Source organism: Hippocampus zosterae, chromosome 19, assembly GCF_025434085.1.
Source record: "Hippocampus zosterae strain Florida chromosome 19, ASM2543408v3, whole genome shotgun sequence".
Lineage (NCBI taxonomy): Eukaryota > Metazoa > Chordata > Actinopteri > Syngnathiformes > Syngnathidae > Hippocampus > Hippocampus zosterae.
The window spans coordinates 8,440,179-8,461,627 of record NC_067469.1 but is presented as its reverse complement, the minus strand read 5'-3'; the positions used below and the strand labels follow the sequence as shown (position 1 = coordinate 8,461,627).

Here is a 21,449-nt window from a genome sequence, read left to right as displayed (position 1 = left end):
GGAATAGGGAGGGATCCCTGTATATTGAAAAACACTACATTTATTATTTGGGATTTTTTTAAATGTACGAGCACACCAAAATAAGCCAATACAACACTTGTGTGTGTATGTGGGGGGGGGGGGGGTGCATTTTGAGTGATTTCAGTACACAAGGTGCGTGGCCTCAGTTTCAGTTGCCTTTGAACCTTCTTTAAAAATAATAATAAGATTCCAGAAATTGAGAACGGGACAGTGGTGGTCTAGGAGAGACTAAAAAAGTTACACACACACACGCACCTCGTGGTAATTTCCTTCTCTGCGGACTGCTTCTCATTTTCCCGCTCATTTTTAAGTGGCGCAGCGCACTAAAGGGTCCTACGAGAATGTTAAATCAGGTACTTTGGTTCCACATTTCGGGTCGGCGACTCGGCGCGATTGCGTAATTTACACTCGGAGGGGGGGGGGGGCACGGGGGGGCACAGGGGGGGGGGCAGAATCAGTGCTACAGGGGCACTGCCCCCCCTCCCCCCACTGCACAGAAGGTAAAAGTTTGAAGTCACTGGAAAAAACGGGAGGAGAATGAGTGCTGGAGTTTTGCTGAGGTGAAAAGGGTGGAGAGGCTTGACGCCCGCATAAAAGAAGGAGGGGCACGCACTGGCAGGGAAGTACATCTCAAGTGATGGGGGACAGAGTTCAGGGGAATGAGGAGAAAGCACTCAAGCTCGTTTCAGCTCCGCGCGTAATCGTGTCTGGAGAACTTTTACGCACGGCGCATAGGTGCGTCACCGCGCCCTTTAGGGATGCTAACGAGATCATCGAAGCTGATTGGGAAATTCGGTGGAAGTATTAAGCAGGAGGTGGGGTAGAAGCGAGTGATATATATTGAAATAGCGGAGAGAAAGATCATCCTCGGCGCTGGCATCGCGGAGCAAAGTCACCCGGGCAGGCAGACAAACAAGACAAGAAAAGACGAGGAGGCTGTGACGCTCTCATCCCGAAGTGTGCGCTCGACTTGGATGCGCGCTCGGCTGCACGTGTTTCGAGCAGCGACCCCCCCGCCGACCCTAACGCCGGAGCACCGCGGTCCGGGGTCCACCCGCATCCAGTCCCGGACGGTCCACTGAAGACCCTCGGCGCTTTTCAGGATATTTAACCAGACCAAGTTAATTTGTTTGATTTATTAAAGCAGACGTATAGCGGACTTATCGAAAAGGATTTTTTAAAGCACATTGAAGGTACGTTTTTATAGTTTTATAATCACGTTCATTGTCGTTTCCATTATTATTATTTAAAGTTGAAAGCGACTTTTTGATTTTATTTATCATTGTGCCATTATGAAGGGGCGATTAAAAACCACTATTTAGATATTTTTTTGCCTGTTTTATGGAAATAATAAAGAATATATAATAGTATAAACTTTGGAGGGTTGTCAGTAAAAGTGACTGTGGGGTTCGTTATAAAAGGGGAAGTGGCTTAATTGATCACAAAGACGATACGGACTTATCAGGGAGGTTATACTGTAAAAACATGAAATTATTTCTCCCGAGTATTTAATTGCACTCTAAAGAAATGTTCTGCACATGCAGTTGCCGTCAATACACACAGGAGGACTGCATACTACAGGGTACCCAAAATAACTCATTAATACTTTAGCAGCCAACGTACTATAGTGAGCACGCATTTACGGTCAAATCGTACCGCCTACGGGTTGCGTACGAGGTAAAAGGTAAAAGAGAACTTTATTTTTAATTTCTATTCAATTTTTGCGTGCTTATGTCCGTTTTGGAAAATCTTCAAGCATATAGCTGTCCTGTTTTCAGATGTTAATTTGTCAGTAAACGTGGACATCTGTTTTGTCACTACAAATCTACTGTTGTTTTTTTTAAATTTTATTTCTGTTAGTTTGTCACGGCAAATTAACTGACGTCCATCAACCCCTGTCTTGCAGCTATCAAGAGAAGGGCAACGCCCCCAATCCCCCTTAAAAAATCACTTTCCCCAGCATCAGTCGTCCGCGTGAGCTATGAGGGAACTGCACGTGCACGTCACCGTGGGACTGCTACTGCTTCTCACGTGCACGCTCGTCGGCGCGGCACCCACGCCGAAGACGAGCGTGAGCCGGGGTTCGAGGCGCGCCACCGCGCCGGTAAGGCGCGAGGAGGAGCTGAGACGCTTCGCCGAGACCACGAAGATGGCGAGGACGGCGGCGGCGACGGGCGAAGCTCACTGGAGCCCCTGGGGGAGCAGCCTGGCCGTGATTACGACGCCCCACGGGGAAAAGAGACGTTTGCAAAGAGTGAAAACAGACAGAAGGGGGGATCGGCCAGTCGGTGAGTAAAGAAGCGTGGGCCTGTTAAGTCTTTAAATACAGGGTCACATTTTTTCAGGGGAGGGGGGGGGGCGCAAAAGGATAAGTATGTGGGACAAATTACTAGAACCCAATTTCATCGTTTGTATTTTCTCCACAGCCATCACAAGTTGCAACGTGATAAGTTTTTGTGGTCGGAAAGTTCAGGCCTTACAAAATTGTGTTTTACGACTCAAAATACCAAATACATCACACAGCAATTTTTATTTGCACACTATTCCATTAATTAAAAAAATTGTAATAATGATCAGCAGTAAAACATGGGATGGTTTCACTAAATCACCGATTGTGGACCCAAAAACTATAATATATAAAAGATATATTTTATGCACAACAGTGACCTTTATGCTCATTAAAAAATTATATATATATATATATATATATTTTTTTTTTTTGGTGACATCTAAAACATCTGAACAGTCCCTTTTTCTATAAAATACCACCAACAGTGAAAATGTACTTTTGTTAGCAAAATAGTCTTCACAAATAATCACCCCTGTAACCATTTTATATTGGCTTTACAAACTATTTGCACACGACAGTATTTAGTGGTCGTAGTATTTAGTAGTGTGTGCTTGTGTGTATGTAAATTATAGCATCGCTTCGTTGCCAGTTTAAAGATCAAATCAGACCTGGCAAATACTTTTGCCTCTGCACATTTCCATTTTAAAAAACGTGTTAGTCACTGGTCAGACTGGAAATGTTTCTTGATGCTTGTGTACAAAGTTGTTTTTGTTTGTTTCAGCAGTGTGAATCCAATGGAGTTTGCGGTTCTTTTGTTGGGAACAAAATCGATTTTATTTAATGGGGGGAAAAAAACTAATCTTATCTTTGCAGAACTGTGTTAAGGCGTTATCTTTGAAAAACAGCATCTTTGTATCAGAGTTGTGTTGACTCTTTAATTTTCAATCAAGTGCTGTGGTAACAACAAAAAAATAGGAAAAAAGATCGTCAAACGTGTCTTTGTGTTCACGCTTTCAAAAAAGGTGTCTGCTTGAGAGCTTCTTAAGAAATGTCTTGAAAATATTTGCGCTCGCACATCTGGAGAAGATTTCAGCTATGCTCCAAATGTGACAGTGATAGTGATCAAGTGGATCCAAGTCATTGGTCCAGTGACCCACAAAAACTGCAAGATACGAATTATAGTGCCTGACCCATCCAAACAAATAAAAGTCTCCCACAAACAAACCATCCATTTCCAACAGTAACCGTACCCCCGGTGACCTTAAAGCTCTAATTGTGGCATTTCCTCCAAGAGTGAGACGCCGGGTCCGTCATCCGCTTTAAACAAATGAACGCCTCGTCGCAGTTCACAGACGCTATTGTTCACACAAACTGCCATCGACGACTTAACCGCTAAGCCCATTTGGAACTTAACGCTTTCAAGTTGGGGGAGGCTTACCACATGTTTAAGAGTTACCTGCGGAATGTGGCAATGCCGTCTCCCATCGGTGAGGTTTAAGTGAGGCAGCCGCTGCTTCTTTTGTAATGACCACCACTACTCTGAACATTGGAAATGATAATTAATGACTCAATGAATAATTATACACAATTTCACTGTGATATTCCCATCCCAACTTTAACCCTTTCATGCACCAATAATGATAAACTGTAAACAGAAAACATGATAGGGCGTCCATTGTCGGGATCGCTGTCCCTGAAAGGGTTCAAGGGGATGTTAACCCCAAAATTGTTTGATGCAACCCCACTAGTCTAAACACGACGTTCTGATTTGTAGTGCGTTTTTGGAAAATCCACCCGTTTTTCGCCATCTCGGGTGGGGGGGGGGCATTTTGCCACTTTCTGTCAACTGAAAATGACATCACAGTTGCTCAGAGCTCAGCTCACGACCAATCACGGCTCAGTTGATATATTCGCAGGGATGAATGGCTAATTGTACCTTTTGCCACCCAACAGAAGAACAGTTATTTGTCATGCGTGTCGCTATATGTCGTCGTCACTGAGATAAATACAATCATTCAAACAGGAATACGATTACAATAACAGTCATCCAAACATATACTGTACTTTCACTTTTAACCTCACTGCAAGACAATTGATTTTTCGACAAGGCATACCGAACCCAACAAAATCAAACCCGCAAAATCAATTTTCCGAACGAACAGAGCTGGGGATTTTGTGAACCCTTCCAGCCCTTAAACAACCGTTTTTTTTTCTGATTAAGGAAAACAATCGACTCTTTCTTTTGTTGCTTGTGTCACGGATAATGCAGTAAAAAGGCGGCCAATTTTGGAAACTTTGCTTTGGAAACGGTCCGGGCAATGAATGAGACTGGCCATAAACAGCACAAAACGTTGTTTCACAAAAGTCAAAATTTTGCAGTTGCAAGAGAAGACAAAAGGGCCTCCGAGTCTCATTTAACGTTTCTTTGTCTTTTTCTGTGTTGATCACTTGTCAGTGTAGGGAATGAGGCAAAACAAGCCGCAATGTTGATATTATCACCCAGTTTTAGTGAATCGATTCGTAATCCCGCCTTGTCTTGTTCTCTTTCACCAGCCGCAACCCCACGAAATCACAGAAAGATGGACAAATACCTGAAACACATCACAGGTAAGACTTTCCTTCCTCAGCGTTGCCTAATTGACATGACCTCGTACGAGCGGCATCGCAAAACATGCGAAATTAGGAAATAAATCCGAAACACAAGTTTGTCAATTCTGAAAAATGTTCCCACTATAGGTCGGCTCTACTTCAGCCCCCAGTGCAGAAAGCACGCGTCCCATGTGTACCACCAGACCCGAGACTGCACGATACTTGCATGTAAGCCACGACTTCGTTGCCCCTCCCACGTTCATCCCCGGAGCACGTCGCCCTTCGAAAGCCTCAAAAACATCGTTTAAGGCATCTCTTCTTTCTCCCCCTTTTTCACAGATTTCAAAAGATGCGCCAGGCTTCTCACGCGTCTTGCCAGCAGCCCAATGTGCACGGGAGGTTAACGTGAGCAAGGTATGAAGACTCCGCCTCCGGTGCTGAATAAATAAAAGACACACACGCTCCGATAGTCGCCAGATCTGGCCCGCCACGTTATTTCATGTGGCCCGCAAAAGCAAATCAAGCATGTCATCTTCCATGACGCTCGCTAAAATCTCAACCAAAATTGAAAGTATGATGTCTTTTCTTGGAATCAAACCCCTCAGTACAGTAACTCAAACAATAGTTCACAGGTGTCAAAGTCAAGGCCCTTGGGCCAGATCTGGCCTGCCACGTCATTTTATGTGGTCCCGCGTAAGCAATTCAAGCATGTCAACCTCCATGATGCTTGCAAAATTCTGAACCAAAAAGTCAAAATTTCATGTATAATATAATAATTACAATGTCGGAACAATCCATCATTCTTGACTTCTGATGTCGAAATAGTTAGCCATCGATTCGTTGCTGTGTATGTAATATGTGGAGGGGGTTGAACATTTACATGGTTTCACAAAATTTACAGTCATAACGGCCCTCCAAGGGAAACCGTAACTACAATGCGGCCCACGACAAAAATAAATTTGGCACCCCTGACCTAAAGTATGGAATAACAGATTGGAGCCGAGAGCACCAACAGTGTTAGTATCAGAGCACTTTTCAATCAAATACGCACATATGTTACGTGAACATTAAGCGAGGCGCAAGGGAAATGGGGAGAATTCTCTGAGTTCTGCCAAAAATCCAGTGAAAAAAGCACTCAATTTGTTTTGTTTTTGTATTTTGAAGTCCAAGACAAACACCTGCTATCCAGAATTTGAATGGTCTTGCTTTGGGAGGAAAAAAAAAGTGCCTTGGACATCGGGATCGACATCTGTAAATCACTGTTGAACTCAGGCGGAACAAGTGTCCTTCTACTGATCGTATGGACGCTGCGACCACCCAAAATGCTGAAACTTAACAAAACCAAAAAAAAAATAAAAATAAATAAACCCATCAACAAAAGGAAGCCAATGGGAGGCAAAGAGCCCGCGAGAGACAAGAGGACCATCCGCTTCGCTTGTGTAAAGGACTAAAGGACGCAGACTACGCCAGCCCACGCACGGATACCGAGATGCTGACGAGACATCAAACATGGTGGGAAAGAACCGAACATTCCGTCAAAGTCCATATTTATATATTTGACAAGATTGGACCATTTCAACATTTGGGCCTACACAGTGTTTAAAAAAAAAAAAAAAAGTCAGGCTTACAAACGATATGTCGCTATATATGATATATAGGTATCTGAAAGCAAAGATATATTTAAATAAATTATATAATTGGTACAAAAGCGTCCTCGTGCTGCTTTAGCTTTATTTTTTTCCAGACCGGGCGTGAATCATCGAAGACCATGTGACTGCTAAACCAAGCATGGTAGCGATAGTCCCTCCGCAGAATACTGTCGGACCGAGTAATCGAAATGCTTTTTTTGGAGGTGTAGTTATTATTTATTATTCCCCCACCTCACACCCCAGAGAGCAGTCGCAGACAACCAGCACTGTTTTGGAGTGGGAATACACGACAAGCCATGTTTTTTGTTGATATTGTTTTCTTTGGAAAACACATGGGGTTCGAAAACGTTACATTCGCCACACACCAGGAATGACAAATTGTGTATTTTGGCAGATCCCGAAGCGATACAGCTGCAGTTATGAATAGTAACAAGAGGTACCAAAATGGGAACGTTTTTTTGGCATGGGTGGTTGTTTTTTTGGGGGGGATGCTTGAAAACAGCGAAAAAAATGTCAATTTACGCACTAAATTGGATTCAACTTCGTTCATGTGTGGGATGTCAAAATTAAATTTTTATGCACCGTTAAGATAGTAGTGGCTTCAAATTGAAGGCGGCGACATGACATTCAGTCATGATTGAATCGAAGCGGAACTTCCTTCAGTTCTAGGGTAAAGGTCAACCCCTGAAACTATTTTTTTTTAACCATGCAAACCACTATTGAATTTTAGCAGCCTTTGTGTCACTCAAGAACATTTTACAAGATGGTCACGTTCCAGTAAATCTTTGCTGGGGCAAAATTCACAGCCGTTTTTTTTTTTACCATGAATTTTGTGGTTCGATTACAAAAGACAAACTGTCCTCTTCATATCACGCAACCAAGACAACGTCTAATAATTAGTCAACAGTACCTCACCAGAATGTTCTTCACGGTTGCTTTAAGCAGGCATCACCACTGATGGCGTCGAGAGCGGCATCAGTCGATTGCAACAGAGATGCGCAAAGACTGGAGCAGTCACAGTAATGAGGCATAGACTAAACGGGTTAAAAAAAAAAAGTATCAGAATTTTTGTCTTCAAAAGTGGACAGCAATTTGTGCAAAAAGTACCGAAAATTGCATTCAAAAGTTTTGAGCAGATCCAATTCAGTTTCCCTGTCATCCAGGAGTCTTGTGACTGGTTTTGATGAGTACGCGGGTGGCAGTTTTGGAGCCACCATCGTTTTCTGATGCATTTGTTTCAAAGGTTCAAGGTTTCGAATGAGAAACCAGGTCCACATTTTTCACCGGTGGTGTATTTTCCATTTCTGAGAAAAAAAAAAAAGAACAAAATCAATCTTTGCAATCGCAGATGCTAGCGACACACACGGACACCGCCCTGATATGAAACAATTGGCAAGCCTCCAGGGATCACTTGGCTCATCTCAACTTTGGCTACACCCTTTTTAATGAGTCACAGTCCGGTTGCAGCATCATTTATAACGCACCTTTGAGGACAAGATTCGGGGGGGAAATCAATTTGCATAAAAGGCAACAATCACATTCTGCGAAAAAAAAGGGCAATTTTTGAAAGAAATATCGCATATATAAGCTACAATCAAATACAACCATGAGCTCAGCGTTAGCCTGGAAAATCGGTGAGAAAATATCAGTTTGGATTGGCTCCCAAATTTTCCAACGTCTTAATGAGGCTCAAATGTATGATGATGGCTGAAGAGTGAAAATATGTTTTGTCGTAAGACAAAAAGACTATGGCTGTTTTTTTCCCCTCCCCCAAACGTTCCACATCCAGTTACGGGGTGGTAACTGCTTTTTATGATGCCATCACACTATCCTGGCTGCTCAGTATCAATTGGTCAAAGCTATAAAAAAAAAAAAATGAAAAAAAATAAATAGATCAAGACCCCTCCCTCCCCCACAAAAACAAAAAAGAAATGATATAAGGTACAAAAACATTATCTGATGAGAGAGAGTCTACTGGTAAGCGTTTCGAAATGCCCCAATTCAAAACCAGGATAAAATCTTTTTAAAAAAAAAGCTTTGTTTTTTTGAGGAATTCATAAAACTGCTTTATAATCTGACTGGTCCCCGATTGATTGAATAGCTTTGCTTCAGATAGCTGTGAAAGACAAATGGCAAAATGGTCGCCCGAGTTCAGTGCGAAGCCATCAAATGATGATTGGCAAAACCTTCTTCCGATATTCGGAGGTGATCAAAAAGCTTGGCAATGTAACATCGCTCAACTTTCCAGGATGATCTGCTTCCAACTTGTGATCACTTCGGCGAAAACTAAGAAGTTGTTGAAATGTGTACAAGCACTGGAATTTGCCCCAAAATTTTAAATCATAATGGCTAACATCCTTTTCATGATTGAACATGGCTCTTTGAGACTTTTTTTCCACACATCTTATGATAATCACGTCTTGCGTCTCATTCATCAACATGATACTCCGGTATCATGTTGATGAATGAGACGCGTGTCAGGGGCAAAACTTTTTTTTCCCCACCCAAACTTCAGTAACTCATTCAGTACCAGCCAATTCTAGACCAAGTCTGAAACGACGTTTAAAAGCGTCCTTGGGAGTGAATGAGTTAATGCTAGTTTTTTGGGTCATGCTGAGGTCACCCCCCCCCACAAAAAAGTAACTCGACGGGGGCAGAATAATTTACAAGAGGACTCACAGGCGCACATGGACATTAAAGTCGACAGTTGCGCAAATTTGAACTTTGTTCAGCAAAATAGTAGCAGATTATTCCAAGAGTGGGGACTTCCCGCCTGTTGTGAACAAATTCCAGTTATTAAAATAGTGTTACGAAGGGCTATGAGCGTTCCAATAAGAATGTCTCAGCCAGCTTTGAAACTTCCACCCTCTTATTTCATTTAGCTCCCCTTTGTAACAACTAATATAGTTCACACAAGTCAGAGCTCGTCAAATAAATGCCACACCAACCACTCTTTGCGCAAATGCGAAATCGTAAATCTCATTTCTGAATGCTGTGTTTTGCGCCACCCCCAATGATAATCAAGATGATCTGAGTGGGTTATATGGTTTTTATTTCAACACAGGAATTGTTCTCCAAGTCAATAATGTGGCCAGAGCAAGCACAATACAGAAAACTTGGAGGCGTTCCGGTGGCTGTCCCTCCCAACCCGCCACACCAATGATATTCTTGCGCAACGTGGTCAAAGAATGCCTTACCGGTGGCCAATTGGCAAGCGACAACAACGCTACGAGTTTGCCTCGAGAAACGCCCTGCAGCATCGTTGACACTGTTCGTACACCTTTTCAAAGTCTTCGTCACTTCCCTGCAGCAAAAAAAAAAAAATAATACAATTGGGGGGGGGGGGGGTGAGGAGTGTCAGGTCGCAGACAAGGGAGCAATATCTGCTTTCATTGTTCATGTCGGAGAATGTGAAGATAAGCAGAGATACGGCTGTTCAAATTTCAAACCCGACCATCATGATGCGGCATACACGTGCCAACCCAATGCAGTTTAAAAATATAGTTGTATGGCTTTTGCCCTGAAGGAGACCGATTCCAGATGCCGACAGCAAATTTCGCATCAGGGGCTCCTTCGCATCAAAATGTTTGTCTTCACGACGTGCTGGAATAAAATGTTACTTTTTGCCTTTTGCTGCGCTTTCACAATGCAATTAGTATGATGACAGATCCCAATCAGGCTGAGTTATCGTGACTCAGAGTCAAAAGTCAAATCCCAAAGTTGCAGAAAATTACTGTGAAACGCAACCATCTCCTTCTGTGATGAATTAATATGGTTATGTGTAAATAATAGATTTGTTATTTCCAGCAACGGGGGGTGGGGGGAAATAAATATATTTTTTTAATAACACACTCTTGTCTTCCTCATGAAAATGGATGGCGGGTCTTGTCTTGGAAATCCTCCCGAACAAATTAACGGTTCCACCTGTCCAACTCTTCTCTCAAAACTGTTTTCCCTTTTGCGGTACAGTGGTAGCTCTACTTACGAAATTAATTGGTTCTGGAAGAAAGTTCTTGACAAGAAAATGTTGTAAGTAGAGACGCATTTTCCATGTAAATGCCCTAATCCGTTCCAAGCCCCCCCAAAATTCAGTCATAAATGTTTCCTAAAGCATAAAAATAACAAATACATGTTACAATTAGATTATTGCACAAAAAGTGAGATAAAGTAAAAAAACAAAGAATAAAAATGATGGTCATTTAACCTTGAACTCCATCCTCATTGTTTTTTTTCCCCGCTCGAGTTCATGTTCTCTTTCAGAAGGGGTTTTTGCCTGGTGTTTTGTAAACAACTGTTCCAAGGATGTTTGCTTTTGTCGGCTTTTAAAAATCCTTCGAAAACGTCCGAGGCAAACATCAGCATGGCGAGAGATTGCCCGAATGGTCAACACTTTTCCTGGGTGGTTCACATTTATGTAAAACCATCGGAACCCCTCCTGGGCGAATGATGAGGACGCTGCATGAACACATAGACACATGCGGTCGCGGTCCCACTGAGTCAACTGGTTGCCAGAATGATTCGGTAATAGCCAATGGCAGAGCAGCTATAAGTATGTAGCGTTCAGGAAACTCGGAGCTGTGACTAGCAATCCATACTGTATTCTGTATTTTTACTTTCCGTATCTTGAAATTTCTTTTTGTAACAAGAGAGGATATTTTCGTGTTGAGACGTTTCATAACTTGAAAATTTCATATGAAGAGACGTTCATAATTAGAGGTACCACTGTACAGTCGAGTTTGAGGGCACGTTTGAAAACGCTTCTGCTTGGCGAATCCTTTCAAAATTGGCCCGGACAAGCTTCTCTGCGGATATTCTGAACTGAAAGTTGCCAGCCAGTCAGAGACGGTCTTCTCCAAGTAGCAGACGAAATGAACGGAATGATAGGCGATAGGTTGAGATGCCATCAAGTGTTGACCAGATTTTTTGTAAGGGACACCATACAAAAAACGGTTCCCATTTTTGGCACGCTGCCCTCATGTTGAAGACCCAGCATTTGGCCGGACTGTTGGTTGCGGGAAATGTCACGTTACCACAAGTGAGAGTCACACATGGACTGGTGACCACCTCGGGGCCATGACTCGTGGTGCTGACTCACTCAACTCAATCATTCATTTTGTTTCACAATCTTTTCCGCTTCGTTCTTCAGATTTTGAATTGAGATTGCTTCTATACTGATGTATGCCATATGTGCATTTTCTGTAGCACCTGTCATCATTCAAGCCCCAAATTTTCTATGCGCCTCCACTTGTCGAATCACATTCTCATTCATATTGCGTTTGTGGAATACGAGTTAAGCAGCAAAATCCACTCTTTTTTTGTCCATCTCAGGGGACAGCCATTTTGCCACTTCCTGTCAACTTAACCTCACCTTTGCTCGGGGCTCAGATCACAATCGCAACTCACCTGTTTTCGGAAGCTGAGCCATGATTGGTTGTTACGTGAGCCCCAAGCAACTGTGATGTCATTTATCAGTTGACCAGTGGCAGAAAAATGGCCGCCCCCTGATTTGGATTAAAAAAACGGATGGATGTTACTGCTCATCTGTTTTTCCACAGAGCATCAATCTGAATGCCATGTTTAGATTAGTGGGAGATGCGTAGAACATTCTTAGCAGAAAGTTGTCTTTTTTTTGGGGGGGGGGGTGAGAAAAGTGGGGTAGACGCTGAACAAACAGCCTGCTCATCGCAGGACACGTATAGACAAACAACCATTCGCACAGTGAATCGAGAGTCGTGAATGAGACTAACGTGCATATTTTGGGAGTGGAAAAAAAATAATAATAAATACATTTTTAAAAACTCAAAGAAAAAGGGGGAAACAATCAAACTGGAAGCCTGGAGCCAAGATTTAAAACTCTCAGCCTGAGAATGTTGCGGCAGCTGTGCTGTTCTAAATTGCTGTAAGGAGCAATCAAATTCCTTCCCCCACATCAAACAATTTTTGCTCAAGCCGATCGATTAAGTGGCAACTTAGCAAGTCAAACGAAATGTTTACAAAGTCACAATCTACTCCACAATATTTTTCATACATTTTATTGATGATCCAATCAAAGTGTTTAGTTGTGAAGAGGATTTGTTGTTGTTTGTTTGTTCTTATTTTGTATGGAAAACTAGCTAAAATATCCTTCGGGAATATACCGCCTGTTAAAGCCGGGAATTTTTTCCCTTTTTTTTTCCAATGCTGCAGTTCAGAGTGGGAGACAAATGCCCTGCGGCCACTTTACCATGTTCAGCTGTGGTCTCAGAAATCCGGGAACGGAGGCGAGATAACACCTGCGCGTGTAAGCCGTCTGCCAACTATTTTATTAAGAGCGGGCGCGACTGTGTTGCGGTTGCAGCAGGAACACTTTCGACGGAGCAGGCATGGACAGTCAAAAATGGTTGTACTGGATGACTCTTTGGCCAGTTTGGAGTGAGACACAGGGTTGCCTAATTAACAGAGCATCTGTTTCTCTTCACTTGCGTGGCTCAGTTATTTTAACAGAGCGATAAACGCCAGTCCCACCCAATAGGGGCAAAAGACGGGGTACACCCCCAAACTGGTCACCGGCCAATCACGGGGCACATATCCACACTCACATTCACACCTCCGGATGATATTGAGTCTTCAATTAACACTGTCAAACCCCCAACCTCTGAATAGATGAGCTCACCACTAACGCGCCGTGCCGCCTTCCTAAATGATGGAAGGGCTTCAAAGGTCTTCGGGCACCGTACAAGTGCAAAGGCCCAACCCTTGGAAGAGTTTTACGATACCGGTTTTATCCTCACTTCAAATTTCTATACCATCCAAGCACGGGATCTTGTGCAATAACTCTAAACCCTTCCGCATTCCCCGCCATGTTTCAAAAAGGACAAATCACTGACTGGATTACTTACATAATAGGGGTCTTTGATGATCAGCTGCTTCTGCGGGTCATATGCACCGAGAAGTTCGATTTTTGCCTGGTGATTCTCCACATCGTTGGCTTTCTTTTTCAAGTCCCTGAAAGGACAAGAGGGAAAAACTTTTATTTTTCTTTAACCAGCAGGAAGGAGAAGGCACACCACTGACACACCAGGATGTAAAATATTTTTGGCCTGCGCTACAGGGAACTAATCAGATTCCAGCATGTTCACACTTTTCAGGGCAAGTACACCACCATATGGAAGAAAACCCGACCTCATCGGCCTTTTCAAGAAGTTGTACACTTCTCATTCTGGTCAGATTAACATTTGCTGAGAAAAATATGTGGGAAAGAAAAAGGGGGAGGGTGGAAAAAAACTGCCCAAGGAGCATAGACAAGGCATCCAAAGAACTCACTAAGCTCCTTACAGATCAGATCTACCTTGGGCATGTGATCTGAAAAACCATCCTGAAACGTTCAAAGTGGAAAACAAAAATTACCCTTCACCCTGACCTTTTGAAAGAGATTAAGGAAGACTATTGCTCATTAAAAGGAGGCATTCACCTACACGTTACTTTTAGCTCACGGTTGCTGGGAATATGTAGCGAAGTAGCACATAAATTTGGATTCAGCTTTTGGGACGGCAAAGTTCGATCCCCCTATTATTATTATTATTTTTTTTTTTCATTCTCTTCTTTTGTTCATCCACACCGGCCATTAATAACACTAAACACATGCTACCAGCATTTTTGAAGAAGGCAAAATACTGTAATCCAAAGTCAAAGAGGGGGGAAAAAAAACAATTGATATGTTTTCATACCTCAAGTTTCTTTCATCCATGCAGAGAATAAATTCAAAGCTCATGAAGTCATCCTTGGTCACCTGGAAGTAGGAGAAAAATGCATAAGAAAGCGGGTCGATGTGAAAATGTTGACACCACATGAAAGAAAAAAAAAGAATAATAAAAAAATAAAACCAAAACCACGATTCACAATTGAACAGAGGATCACTCCAAGCGACTCCACTCAAAGCACTGGCATCATTCCACAGGGGGAAAAATAACGATTTATTTGGTACGATAACATCTTCCTCTATTCACCCAGCGGCGGTTGGGCAATAAGGGGTTGCTTGAGCGGCGAACCGCCATTAAGGTTGTGGGAAAAAAAATTCAACCAAATAAAAACCGCCAAAAAGGCATTACATTTTTTTTTTGCTTGACCGCGTTAACATTACATCATCAATGAGGAGAAAAGTTACTTTGTTCATCTCTGAAACATTTCCCGTTGGAGGTGCAAAAACTTTTACCCATCGACTCGTGTTCAATGTTGCTCGCTTATTTGACGGCTCGGCTGACCTATCGTGTGATGCAGATCTTTATCGAGATTTTCAGCTATGACTTATTGCGGGGCTTGGGGTTGTATGCAGAGATATCTGCCGACTGATAAGGTAGACACGACGCAAGCAGTGAATACATCAGGGGTGTAAACTGCATTTCGTTACAGGCCACTTTGTACTTGTACCGAAAAAAACCTTCCGGTTCTTTTTTAGTTCGTTTTTTTTTTCGTGGGAGGAAGCCAGAGTGCAATGTAGCATTACAACTTGTATCGTTTTACTATGACTACGAATGTGGCTTTCACTGGTTGATTCATGGCAGATGCCTGGTTGCTTGTCAAAGACAGCCAAAAGCCCCCCCCCCCCCCCAAAAAAACCTGCAGGATTCCCCTCCCAGAGGAGGATGCTGAGAATCAGGAGGACAACGCGAGTCTGGAAATGGGTCGTGAAATGAGCGACGGGGCATCTGCTTCACAGGTTTTTTTTTTGATTTCATGGGAGCGGCAGACATGGATGAGATTGAACGTTATTACCATTTTAGACTGGTAATAATATCCGAAGCACTTTTATTTAACTGAAAAAAGATAAAATTAAAAAAAAACACCTCATATTTACACAGAGAGAACAAATAATCCAATCAATCGTCAGTGCCGAGTTTGCTATTGTTCTGGCTGAAAACAAAACGTTTGTGAGCAGGATGGATATCTGTGTATCGGTCGCGGCTTAAAAATAACAAATATCATATGCTTGTCATGTGCTCGTGTCTTTTTTATCCTGGACTTAAATTGTCCTCGGAAGAGGATAGTTCGAGCGTGTTTCCCCCCCCCCCCCCCCCCCTCTCCCTACCCAGCGCTTTCCTTTCTGAATTCTGATTGTAATTTCCCCATTGCGGGACAAATAAAGGATATCTTAATCTTAATCTTATCCAATTGCACCTATTCATGTTTAAAAAAATTAATAAGAGGGGGGGGGCTTGTTGGAATGGTGTGTCTGTTATCCATCAAAAAAAAAAAAACAAATTCAGCCAGTTTAAGCTAATGGGACGATGATTGTTTTGGCGTCAAAGTTGTGCTCATTCCTCAAACATTGACTCAATTATAACAAATTGATGAGTACAGCCTTTTAAACGCCCATTTCCAAAAAGTGCGGTCGACTTGGGGCTCGTTTTCTTGCCGTACGCGCAAAACACTCTGCAAATATGAATAAAACGTGCGTCTGATGTGGTCTCCCTTTGACCGCGTTTGTGGAAGAAGAAGAAGCGAGTGGAAGCAGAAAGGCAATGGCGGGGCTAATGAAGAGAGAGCGAGGGGCAGGGGAAAATGCGAGTGTCAAAACTCATTGTTCGGATGGGGACACAGGGCTCACCGGTCCGGCTTTGAGGAGATTAGAGCGGGTCAGCTTTGCAGGGACAAACGGGGTGAGAAGGAGAAACCAGGCAAAAGCAACGAGCCTCTGAGAAGAATAAGGCTTTTTTGGGGGTGGGTGGGGGGTGGGGGGGACCTGAAGACACGAGGGAGAAGGAAAATGCCCTAAATGGACAAACGTTCTGAAACTTCTCTGAGAATCGGAAAAACACTGAGGACTGATGGGGATGCTAAATTTATGAACACATCCTCTCTCTGCCATGTGATTCATCACCCGCAGCCAACTTGCACAACGGGTCAGGGCTGACGCCAGAGTCACTCATCTGCTCATCTGATGTCTCATGTCTCGGATTCATTGTGTTGACCCCGCTTTTGCTGTGACCAATTTCAGAGTCTACGGTAATCAAACGATCACGGGCGACAATCGGGATTTTGCGGCTACGGGAAAACTGTCAAGGCCACGTGAGTCCAGTGGAAATCGCCTTGCTCCTCTGGCAGCGTTTGTAGTCAGTGGAAGAAGTGGTTTGCGCTCAGAAGCTAAATACTGATTCGGGTGGATTGACACTGAAATGATCATTCCGATATTTTTTTTTTTTGCTCTGAAGTGACTACTGGGAGATGCATCATGGAAGCAGACATACAAAAATGAATGAAAATCCGCAATGCTCAGATTGGAATAAGGCGAGAAATGTGACATGCATCGGCCAATGCAAAAGCAGCGTCTGCGCTAGGTGTCACAATTAATCGGTGAATCCACAACTCATCCGTCGACATATTAGTAATCATGTTCAGAACCCATTCATCATTTCTTGCCATTGTTTGAACTTCAAATTGTGCAAATCCTCTGATTTCTCTTTCTCAACAATAATTATTCTCAGATTTTTGGAGTCCTTCATTCATTCATTCATCTTCCGAGCCGCTTGATCCTCACTAGGGTCGCGGGGGGTGCTGGAGCCTATCCCAGCCGTCTTCGGGCAGTAGGCGGGGGACACCCTGAATCGGTTGCCAGCCAATTGCAGGGCACACAGAAACGAACACACATAGGGACAATTTAGAGCGTCCAATCAGCCTGCCATGCACATTTTTGGAATGTGGGAGGAAACCGGAGCACCCGGAGAAAACCCACGCAGGCCCGGGGAGAACATGCAAACTCCACACAGGGAGGCCGGAGCTGGAATCGAACCCGGTACCTCTGCACTGTGAAGCCGACGTGCTAACCACTGGACTACCGGGCCGCCCGTCCTTCATAAAAGCGAACTTCCTATCTTTTGTGTTTAGCCAAAACACGGCATTTGCACACATGTACTTTGGGAAACAATGATCAACATTTTTTCCCTATTTTCTGACATTTTTGAGAGCAAACCAGAAACTAAATCATAATCAGATTGGCAAATGTAATAGCCAGTTCGATCGTTTACAAAATAATAAATAAAATAGTCTGAATAACCTGCAATTGACATGTAGTCGAAGCTGAAGCAGCCTCAAAAAGTGGATAATGACCGCGGACTTCGAAGTGGTGGCACTACTTTAATCAATACCAGAATTTTTTTAGCAGATTGAATTGGCGACTGAATGTATTTTTTGGTGTTATATTGTATTGATTTGTGTGCACAATGCTATTTGATAGCAATATACAACTTGAACGGAACAAAGTTTCTGCCATTCTTTTTTTGTGTGTGGGGGGGAATTTTGACAGTATGATATAAAACGAGTGGTTCTTTGCATCATTCAGTACCCAAGAAGTACCGCATACCGCAGCTCTCAGTTTAAAGCAAAATAAATCTTCATTCAATTATATGATAAGTCAATGAAATAATCAATAATAAAAATATTCAACAGTGTCAGCCCTACACCCGATTTTACCACTGCGATTAATCTCCATTAGTCGTTCCCACGCCTTTACTGAGTCACGGGAAACATTGTACATTCGAAAAATCTCTCTGCACACAACCAAACATAAAATGTGACAGTGAAATAATGATGCGCTCGTCTCAATGTACTCATGAATTTAATTACAGGTGAAATCTGGGCCTGTTTTGTAAGAGACTCAATTATTATTCTGTTACTGTCCATCAATGCCAACAGGTATAGACGCAGATTAATTGGAGCTTCTGCCATCTAGTGGACAAACTATACATTGACCTGCCTGCCAGCACCAAGCGCAACAATTATTCAGTCCCACCTGCCGAGTTCATACAATTTGGTTTTATAAATTGCAGCATGTTACATAATTTAACCAATTAATGTGAAGTGCAAATGGAGGGGACAAGAACCCTTTGGGAGAAATGCATCGAAAGTGTATTTAAAAATGAAAAGTCCAGCTTTAATTTGAGGAAATATGTTACGCAGCCAACCACATTGAAAGCACATATCCCCAATGTCACACATAAGGAAGTATTGTGATGTAGTGTGTGGAAGTCTTGTAACATGCTCGGCACCTGTCGGGCCCTATGAGCTGTCTCAATGCCACGGCCCTTTAGGCAGGCCAGCCCGCGGGCGTCCGGAAGGCAGCCGACATTCCAGTCGGACGTGGCGCCGCTGTCTATGAGCCACTGCAACGACACAGAGCAAAGGCGGGTGATGGTCGTACCTGTCGAGCCACGTGTCTCATAGGCACGTTGTGCCTCTTCATGCAGGCTAGGCCGCGATGGTCGGGCGGATTTCCTATCTCATGGCCGAACGTGGCGGCACTGTCTATCCTCCACTGGGCGGGGGAGAGAGCACGCAAAACAAGACGTCACGGTGAGTTTTTTCGAAATTGAGGGAAATTGATGAGTCACTTTATAATGAATATTGATGTGGGTAAATGTTTTGGAGCTTTTTGACAGTTGTCCTGAGGTTTTATCACTGCATAGCTGGCTATATTAAGTGCCCTCTTCCCCCTTGCTAGTATTTTATCAAAATGCTTACTCTGCAAACCTTCTTAACATTGAAAATTTTAATTCTAACAATCTCCAAGTTACCTTGTAGACACAAACGATGTATTTGAAATTAGTTTTAATCACATTTTGAAGAGTAAAATAATAATAATTATTATTACTATAATTATTATGACAAATCTTCAAAGATATCTGAAACATATTTGGGACTAGTCAACTACTTCAGTTTTGCCTTGTTCAAAACTAAATTACAGATATGTTCTTCTACTTCTTCTTCTGCTGTAAATTAGGAATTTTTCCATTGTGAGACCAATAAAGGTTTTCTTATCTAATATAATGGGTCAAATGCTGTCAATTTTCTGTATGGGGTTTACAATATCTACTATACATTTGTAACTCAAGTTTAAGGTATCTACAATTTAATTCTGATGACTCACAAATCCAGTTCAAGCGACCTACAACTTCATTTTGTCTTAGTAAGAGTTGACACAGGACATATGAAAGGGGCCATATAAATATCTTGAATTGAGCTCAATTTAACATATCGCCAGGTATAGTAAATAGTATATGGCATGCCGTAAATCAGCACCCTTGTATCTCCACAGTGATACCTTGTCAACAACACCTGCTTCAGTTGCCATCTTCCTGAAGACGGCCTCCGCAATGGGGGACCTGCAGATGTTCCCTGTAAAAGTAATTGTTGGACAGTTATTAGCGTTATAATCCACACAATACATTCTTGAACACCATCTGACGACTAAAACCTACAATCTGTAACATGAAGACCAGGCACAGATTTGACATTCCCAAAATCTCATGGCACATAACCAAAGAAAAAAATGTCACAAATATACATACAGTGAAATAATGATTTAGTCTCCACATACAAACCCAGTTTGTAGAAACAAGCATGTAACAATAAGAGTTTAACCACATCTGTGTGATGCCATCCATTGAATTAGGTTCAGCCATTGGCCAGAAATTGAGCCACACTGTGTTTGTCTATGGCAGGGGTACCCAAACATTTTGGACCGAAGAACGACTTTTCGAACTACCAACCTCCCGGGGTCGCCCCTTACCGCGCACGCTCGCCATGATGAAAAGCCTGACACGGAAGCAAGCGATGCACTTTTGTAGCCCGTTGACTATCGTAGCTCAGACGTACCGTTTTAAAGTGCTTCCCTGGGCGCTCTAAGACATTCCTATTCTTTGCCCGTGCCATCGGTGAATTGTACACGAAGCAAACTCTGAATGAGAATAATGACGATAAAAGATATAGCGCAACAACTGTGATCACAGGCTGCAATTGCAGACTGCCGATGTAGGTCACGCGCCTGCTTTATTTTATTTTTTAAAATATTTTTTGTGTGAAAATGAGACCGATAGGATGATTAGGGTGCAGTGTACATTAATACAAAAACATTCCTAACATGTACAAAGACACACAAATGTTTTTTGTTTTCTCCTCCACACCTTTCAGATCTACTCGGGACCGGCCCTCGATCTACCGATCCATCAGGATCGACGTAATGGGCACCCCTGGTTTACGGGCTCGGCCTGAGAGGTGAACACCTGCGGCAGACAGCGCCACGGACATTGGTTACAACGGTGTCTCTACACTCCTTTCGGCTCCTGATTGGTCTTGTAAAATGAGGGTTGACTTGGCGTTTAGACAAGAAAGAAAAAACAAATGCTCAATGAATTTTCACCATCGGTGTCGCTTAGTGGACGATTATACACGAGTTCAGACCCATCATTAAAGTTTACTAGTTAGTCGTGGTTCATTCCATTTACGACATTGGCGTGAATTTTCCCGAACACTCCGAAGCTCGAAGCGTCTAAATGAGTAAATTAAATACTGATAAATGTCTGTACTTTCGACCTTTTGTGGTTGTATCAATGAAAAGTGCGTATCTTACCCAGACAGACAAACAGAACAGACTTGCTGCTTGAAGCCGCCATCTTGCCAATGACGTAGAGGTCCTCTGTCGCCATCGGTGTGGACATGGACAACCCTGTGCCTGAATAAAACAAGTCGGTAAAAAGAAAAAAAAAGAAAATTAATATTTCTACTACTACTACTACGACTACTACTACTAATAATAATAATAATAATAACAATGATAATAATAATAATAATTATTATTATTATTATAAAACCAATCGGGAATGTACAAATCTTTCAGGTATGAATTCAGAAAAAAATAAAGGATGCAAGGGCCACTTTGATCTTATTCACTGGTAAATTAATAAATGTGTTAAAGTAAAACACCCCCAAAAACCTGATACATCAGTTAAAGATGATTATGCAAAGAGTATCCCCCCCCCCCTCACCCCCATTATTAATAATTAAATTCTACACGTGGATATCCCAAAAGAATTTCACCAAAGCTCGTGAAGCCCAAACTAACAGTTCAGCGCGAAGCTCCGGGGGTATGC

The 21,449-nt window shown here is 42.7% G+C and overlaps 3 protein-coding genes across 8 annotated transcripts in view; 1 reads left to right on the top strand and 2 right to left on the bottom strand.

The window, feature by feature from the left end:
- fbxo25 (F-box protein 25) overlaps window positions 1-7,707 on the bottom strand; it is a 50,869-nt gene extending 43,162 nt beyond the window's left edge. The window contains exons 1-2 of the mRNA XM_052053380.1: window positions 7,657-7,707; window positions 7,465-7,554 (exon numbers count right to left, since the gene is read on the bottom strand). The gene's annotated coding sequence lies outside the window, so the exon portion shown is untranslated. The remainder of the gene's footprint in view (window positions 1-7,464; window positions 7,555-7,656) is intronic.
- Window positions 514-6,561, top strand: LOC127592549 (ALK and LTK ligand 2-like). 3 transcript variants are annotated; one of them, XM_052053396.1, is made up of 6 exons: window positions 514-1,214; window positions 1,928-2,309; window positions 4,865-4,918; window positions 5,048-5,128; window positions 5,240-5,314; window positions 6,065-6,561. In XM_052053396.1, exons 2-5 carry the CDS (start codon window positions 2,003-2,005, stop codon window positions 5,302-5,304), a joined length of 507 nt encoding a protein of 168 aa, XP_051909356.1. In that variant the 5' UTR covers window positions 514-1,214; window positions 1,928-2,002; the 3' UTR covers window positions 5,305-5,314; window positions 6,065-6,561. The 3 variants fall into 3 exon arrangements, with proteins under 3 accessions (XP_051909356.1, XP_051909354.1, XP_051909355.1); XM_052053394.1 differs by lacking the exon at window positions 6,065-6,561 and having other exon boundaries at window positions 5,048-5,524; XM_052053395.1 differs by lacking the exons at window positions 514-1,214; window positions 6,065-6,561 and adding an exon at window positions 1,469-1,705 and having other exon boundaries at window positions 5,048-5,524.
- acp1 (acid phosphatase 1) lies at window positions 7,707-21,100 on the bottom strand. Of its 4 annotated transcripts, none has more exons than XM_052053393.1 (7): window positions 20,930-21,099; window positions 19,622-19,695; window positions 18,722-18,835; window positions 14,256-14,317; window positions 13,428-13,533; window positions 9,747-9,853; window positions 7,707-7,853 (listed from the first exon to the last, which is right to left on the bottom strand). In XM_052053393.1, exons 1-6 carry the CDS (start codon window positions 21,015-21,017, stop codon window positions 9,776-9,778), a joined length of 522 nt encoding a protein of 173 aa, XP_051909353.1. In that variant the 5' UTR covers window positions 21,018-21,099; the 3' UTR covers window positions 7,707-7,853; window positions 9,747-9,775. The 4 variants fall into 4 exon arrangements, 3 of the variants coding, with proteins under 3 accessions (XP_051909353.1, XP_051909351.1, XP_051909352.1); XR_007960147.1 differs by lacking the exon at window positions 7,707-7,853 and adding an exon at window positions 11,953-12,050 and having other exon boundaries at window positions 9,585-9,853; window positions 20,930-21,100; XM_052053391.1 differs by lacking the exon at window positions 7,707-7,853 and having other exon boundaries at window positions 9,585-9,853.
- Between the last annotated feature and the right edge of the window lie 349 nt (window positions 21,101-21,449).